Source organism: Symphodus melops, assembly GCF_947650265.1.
Source record: "Symphodus melops genome assembly, chromosome: 16".
NCBI lineage: Eukaryota > Metazoa > Chordata > Actinopteri > Labriformes > Labridae > Symphodus > Symphodus melops.
Window position 1 is genome coordinate 3,174,210 of NC_136706.1, and position 6,136 is coordinate 3,180,345.

The 6,136-nt window shown below is 39.3% G+C and overlaps 2 protein-coding genes across 4 annotated transcripts in view; both read right to left on the bottom strand.

The window, feature by feature from the left end:
* The window catches only part of LOC306837038 (uncharacterized protein), a 210,233-nt gene extending 204,836 nt beyond the window's left edge, over window positions 1–5,397 (bottom strand). The window contains exons 1-4 of one of the 2 annotated variants that reach the window (XM_079364492.1): window positions 5,233–5,397; window positions 4,053–4,191; window positions 3,839–3,943; window positions 3,503–3,702 (exon numbers count right to left, since the gene is read on the bottom strand). In XM_079364492.1, coding sequence (XP_079220618.1) covers window positions 3,538–3,702; window positions 3,839–3,943; window positions 4,053–4,190 — 408 coding nt within the window. In that variant the 5' untranslated portion in view covers window position 4,191; window positions 5,233–5,397 and the 3' untranslated portion in view covers window positions 3,503–3,537. Of the gene's footprint in view, window positions 1–3,337; window positions 3,703–3,838; window positions 3,944–4,052; window positions 4,192–5,232 lie in introns of those variants that run through there. The other variant, XM_079364491.1, reaches the window with a different exon arrangement.
* On the bottom strand, window positions 11–2,902 carry edf1 (endothelial differentiation-related factor 1). Of its 2 annotated transcripts, none has more exons than XM_079364490.1 (5): window positions 2,677–2,902; window positions 1,361–1,412; window positions 984–1,144; window positions 684–777; window positions 11–608 (listed from the first exon to the last, which is right to left on the bottom strand). In XM_079364490.1, the coding sequence occupies exons 1-5, from the start codon at window positions 2,752–2,754 to the stop codon at window positions 547–549; spliced, it is 447 nt and encodes a 148-aa protein (XP_079220616.1). In that variant the 5' UTR covers window positions 2,755–2,902; the 3' UTR covers window positions 11–546. The 2 variants fall into 2 exon arrangements, with proteins under 2 accessions (XP_079220616.1, XP_079220615.1); XM_079364489.1 differs by lacking the exon at window positions 2,677–2,902 and adding an exon at window positions 2,220–2,424.
* Window positions 5,398–6,136: the final 739 nt, after the last annotated feature.

Sequence of the window (6,136 nt, forward strand, 5' to 3'; positions counted from 1 at the left end):
AACCCGGAGATATCATGAGTTGCCAAACTTTATTTGTAAATCAAAACAAAGCACAGCATAAAAACATTTAAAAAAATGTAAATGACATTCACGCACTGTCTGAAGTGTGTGAAAAAACGATGCAGTCAAGCACTTTTGGCTGAAGATCATGCTCAGAATCAACGTTAGTCAAACTCGTCTGATTGGTCATGAAAAGTAAGCCACCTTTTTTTTTTTTTTTTTTTTTAAGATTTTACATCACAATTAAAAAAGGTGGAAGTGATCATGCCATAAGCCTAAGCAGACATGAATGCAAAGAAACACACAGAGCCTCAGAGTTTGTGATGCATTGAATCATTCATTAGATTATGTGTGTCAACAGAGAGTGTTAAAGATGACTTGTCAGTCTGCAGCTTGCGATGCAGTGAAGCACCTGGCAGGACGCAGGTGAGATCAGCCCAGGTAGAGGGAGGGATGCAGGACAGAGAGAGAGGGGGGGGGGCGATTTTTGAGGGTTGGGGAACGGGTTCAGGGAATAAGTGGGGGGCTGATTTCGAGGCTTTGTGTTCATTTCTTCTTGGGTTTTGCCTCCAGGGGTTGGCCAATTTCCCTCCCACGCAGTTTCAGCCCTGTTTGTGACCGACGAGGAGAGAATTTAATGAAAGCAATGTCAACAATGACCAAAAAAAAAAAAAGTGTCTTACCGATCGCTCTCTCTATCTTGCACATGACTTGGTTGTTTGGGATCGCTCGCCCGCACTCATAGTCTGCAATGACTTGTGGCTTTTCGTTCACTTTCTGGGAGGAAAACATTCGTCATAAAGAAAAAAAATTACATTTCTTTCAAACCAAAAAGGCCCAACACCAGTTAATCTACTTATCAACACATGAATCTGTCCCCTCTCAAGGATCAATGACATCTATATATGCTGTGTAGGGTAATGTAATGCAATAAACACACACACACACACACACACACACACACACACACACTGTATACTCACAGTGGCCAGGTCTTTCTGGGTCAGGCCTTTCTCCTGCCTGCCCAGCTGAATGACTTTCCCCACCTCCAGAGGAACCCTCTCATGGTGCAGCTCCTCCGTCTCACGGTCCAGTTTGGATGTGTTCTTTGACACAATGTGTTGTTTGTTCTGTCCTGCAGACCCTGTTTGATACATGTATATTTGAGGTAGACATGTACCATCACACGAGCCACCGAACTCAATTACGGCTCGTAACTTTTTCCCTGACAGGAGCGACAACTAAGAAGAAGGATCTTTGAAATCAATCAAAATGTGGTCGCGCCAATAAATGTTTATCCCAAACAGCAAATCAAAAACAATCTCTTCATGTATTCTATAAATAAAATAAACAAGTTTACATTTCTTGGTAGTCTCAATGTCCTCCCCACGTCTCTGAGCAGAGGTGATTGCCTGGAGAAAACATAAACAGGGACAAATCTTGAATTTAAAAATATATAGCAGATTTCCTGACTGCAGCTCGCAGTGCGGCAGCGCTCGACCAATCATCAAGTTAATAAATGACCAATTTGCTTATCTGAGTGGGTGGAATAAGTCAAACAAAAGAGATCATGTACACTCACATTGTTTACCAAACTGACACAATGAAAATAACATTTTAGATCAGGGGTCATCAACTATGTTTGAATAAGGACGAGCTTCATTCTTGACAGACGCTGTGGCGTGACGTGAAGAAGTTGGTGTCAGAGGTTTGTATTTAAACCTGTCAGCTTTGTGATTTTACTTTCTATAGTTAATGTTTAATCACCCCAGATTACTTCTATTCTGGGGGCCAGGTTTGGCCCGTGGGGCCGCCTGTTGATATTCAGAGTTATAGAGCATTAAAATAAAAGTCACACAGAAGAAAACAGAACAAAATAAATGAAAGATAAAATAAAAACAACGATTCAATAGCTCATTGAATAAAACTCAAAGTAGCTCATGTCATAAAACAAAGTATCTACTACAACACCTTAAGACACATTTTCTTTGAACTTACTTTACATTTGAAATGACTCAATTTAATAGTCTATACATATTATTTCCTGCCCTTTTATTTTGTTGTTTTTCTTTTGGTTTCTGCACATTTGTCTCCAAACAGCTGGACTTAAACACTTGTTAGATTCAGTAAACGTGTTGTTGATTTAGATTTTAAAACACTGTTATCCAACAGTAATAATGTCATGAGCAGACATGATCAGACATGATCAGACATCAAACCTGAGTCATCATGAGAGCAGAGCTCGAGTTGAGCCAACAGATCACTTTCAGCCTTTTAGCCGAGTGTTTCCATCTTAAAGAGAAACAATTCATCTGTCTAAAAGCCTACTTACGACAGCTAGCTCACTTGTGGTCATTTCTACACGATTAATTCAAGCAAATCAAACTTTTATTTTATTTTCGTCTTTCCTTGAATCTACCAAACTAACCGTCAACGGTTAAAATGTGACCCGAGTTATATCAAGCTAGGCTAGGCTAGCTGGTTAGCTAGCACAGCTGTTTTTGTATGAAACGACGACACATGCCTGATGTTTGTTTTAACAAATTTAACCCTTTACTACTTTCCCCATACACACTGAGCAAATTATTTGAGTGTTGACAATAATATCTGGGTTGTTTCTAATGACGCATGTTGAAGATATGTGTCTGAAAACAAACGACACACAGTCAAGCTAACCTGTTTGGACTTGGACTGAGACGCGGTCGGGCCTTTCTTCCTCAGCACAGTCACGGTGTCCCAGTCACTCTCTGCCATCGTTTTTAAACCGCTTGACTTTAATAAAGATACAAAAAAGAAGTTCACAAAGATCCCTTTAAACAGGGTCGATCAGCTTCAGCGTGTTCCAGAAATATCACCCACGCGCTCTGCCAAAGCTTTATTTAAAACTGTGATGGACAGTTTACAAAATAAAAGGCAGTGCCAGCAGCGCCCTCTGCAGGCGGGACACACTGACCTACATGCACAGAGACACGTTTGGTGACCTTAGAGTGGCTGGTTGCACGTTTTACACGCACATTACATCAGACAACAAAAATATCCTGTAGTCTTTGTTTTTGTGAAAAATCATGAATTTGTAAAAATCTGTTGTCAAAACTTGAATAGAAAGAAGACAAATTTAGATTAAGTTTTTGTTAACATTAACAAAAACTTAAATAAAAACTATAAATTTAGTCTTGGAAAATATTTGTTTCTGGTTTACACTCACGTGCAGAAACAGGACCTTTGCACATGCATAAGTGGAGAGATGTCAGTTGATAGAGTTGGAAAATCAAGATATGAAATGGGCAGAGTAAAGTTGGACAAGAGCCACAGGGCAGATTTGAACCCTGGCACCGACTTTTGACAGCTGTGATTTTATTAAATACTTTGCTTGTTCAACAACATCACAATACAGGACTTGTTCAGTTGTTTAGCTTTATTTGTGGTGTGGAACTTGTGGTGAAAATGTTTCAGTACATAACACATTTATATGTGCAGAGATTTGGGGATATGAAAAAGACGTTTTTTCAGTCGATCTCGAAGTAACTATAAAGCAGGTCACCAGTTACAAGACATTTCAGAGGCAGCGTCACTGTTTCGTCGCGTTCGAATTGGGGACCAGCCGAACTCTGACTGGGCGTCCTCGGCCTGGTGGAACCGTCCCCAGCGGAAGCCGTGTTTGGATCCCTGTTTTCCTGCCCATGCCCGAGGTTTGGGATTCATCTGAAACACAAGATTTAAGAGGGTCTGAGAAGAACGTGCATCAAAATCTAGTTTTGTTATCAAACACATTCTAGTCGGTTTCAAACGTGCATGGTACACATCCTCAAACCAAAACAAGACAACTTTGATCACTCACCTGAACAAAAACTGTGGTGTTCATGTGGAGAGTCTCCACTCGCTCTGACAAGTGATTCAACCATTCCACATGTTCAGTGATGGACTGGCTTAGATCACTGTTGCTCTGTGTTTGAAGGAAAGCAGAAGAGAGCCCATGGAAACTGGGTTTTGGTTGAACAGTTTTTTTTTTTTTACAATACAGTACACGAGGATTTACAGCCTCTGTAACTTACGCATGACAAGTTGTCTTTAAGTTCAACTGCGGCAAGGCGAACGTGTTCCATTCTGTCAGTCTGCTCCTTCAGCCGATCGTCGAGCTCCTGCATCATCATCAAGCCTTCGTCAGGCCTGACTCTGCTCTTTGTAGTCATTCTGGGTTGTAAAAGAGACACGTTGGTATTTAAAAAGGATTCAACATACTGATTTATGAAAAGGGGACCAGTCTACACCCTGTCAAGTCAAGCCAGGTTCTCTTTATTGTCATTTTTAAATGTATACAAGTACATAATGACTTGACATTTTGTTCCTCAAGGACCATGATGTTATTTAAGACTTTAGTGAATGATGAATTAAGAGGTAGAAACATTGGATCAAATGCAGTGACAACAAGGAGGCTCTTCAGTTAAAGCAGCAAGATGAACTGTGAAAGTGGCATTTTAAAAGTGTCCATGGCAGTTCAAAGACAGAATAGCATCAAACTGATCTCGTACTTATGAAGTGCAGCTTTAAATGTCGCTGTACAACATTTAAGAGCATGCAACTTTTGAAAGTTAGAAGTTGAATCACTGTATTCTTGGTGTCCTGTAAATCCATGAAAAGGTTTGGAACTTTGTATGAATGGAAATAAAATACAATCAAGCAGGCAGGACGCAGACACAAATCCTAAATTCACATGGTTGACTTGTAGATCATTTCTAATGTCTTCATGAAGCGTTCAGTAACACTGTACAACCACCAGGGGGAGACACAGCCCTTGTTTTGTCCTTCATGGGATCCTCCTTTGCTGCAGATTTCAGATACTAGACTTTTCTCCCAACATCAGAAAACAACCGAGGAACATTATAGAGCAATGAAGACACATTTTACAAATGAGTTCATCAGTAAATTCAATACAGTAACAAAGTTTATGTCGCACCGTAGACCTACTTTAGTTAACCTGCATTGTTTGCAAGAGACGGTTCAACAATGCGACTAAAACGCTTCCTTAATGTGTTAAACTTTAACTACACGTCATATGTGTCTGTTTAACATGAACCTGCAGTATAAATACACTGCTAGGAAATGAAACATAAACATAGTCGAGACTCTAAAAAGGGGAGGACATATTGGACATCAGTCGCGTTTGTATCCGACACATCCGCGCCACATCTTACAAAGAGACAGGAACACGTTTCCAACATAAAGCTAAATTACCTCGTTTATCTGATGAGAAGTGTTCTTCAGCTGCTCGTACAAACAATGTGAAGACACTCTGCTGTGAAAAACACGACTTCCTTCCTCACTCGGGGAAAAAACTTTTCTTCGTTCAGACAAGCGTCTTTGTCCTGCAAAAACATCTGTGGAATTTACTTCTGCTGACGTCACAGCGGCCTCTTTTTGGTTTTTTTTATACAGGTGAACACACACTGCATGCTATAAGCTGTAAAAAATCTTTTTTTAATCTAAATTCAATTATTTTGTATTGGAAGTACTTTATTTACAAATGGAAATGGAGAAAAAAATTACTGTAAAATAGAAATAGATCAACTAGATGGATCCCATCATTAAATGGACTGGAGGATTATTGTGGAAAAAAAGGGGGGAGCTGAACATTTGTATATATATATATATATATAATACATATGTTACCTTAGTTCTGTTTATTAAAACTGCTACGTGTAAAGTTATATAAAGTTTGTTTCGTGGTGTTCTGTTACTCTGCTGTCACTTCTTCAATTAAAAAGGTGCATCATTCCTGTGGCATTACTGTATCTTGTCTCTCTATTTTTAATGTATGATATATGGACGTTATATGGAACAATAACATGTTTAAAAGCAAAGAGAAACTTCACTGTACTTTCAATTTACGAGTGGGTTTAAAAGTCAATCTCTTAGTGTGTGATCTTTTTCCTTTAAAGTAATGATGAAATCTAGAAGTTGTGTAAAAGACAATTACAAATTAGGGTGTGTCCATTTTGTACGGTGGCCGATAAAGGTCAAACACTCAGCAACTGATCAAACAAACATTTAGAAAAACGTGCAGCATATTCAGAAATGCTGCACATTTAAAAACAGAAGCATTTACCCCACACAAAAAAAAATGTGTGCGACCTCATGC

Bases quoted from the DNA above. Each gene is read 5' to 3' on its own strand.
- edf1 (XM_079364489.1), bottom strand. From the start codon at position 2,312: ATGAATTGTTTCTCTTTAAGATGGAAACACTCGGCTAAAAGGCTGAAA. The intron at 1,413-2,219 runs GTTTGATGTCTG...TGTTTTCTCCAG, and splicing joins CTGCTCTCATGATGACTCAG to GCAATCACCTCTGCTCAGAG. The intron at 778-983 runs GTGAGTATACAG...TTTTCCTCCCAG, and splicing joins CCCAGAAAGACCTGGCCACT to AAAGTGAACGAAAAGCCACA.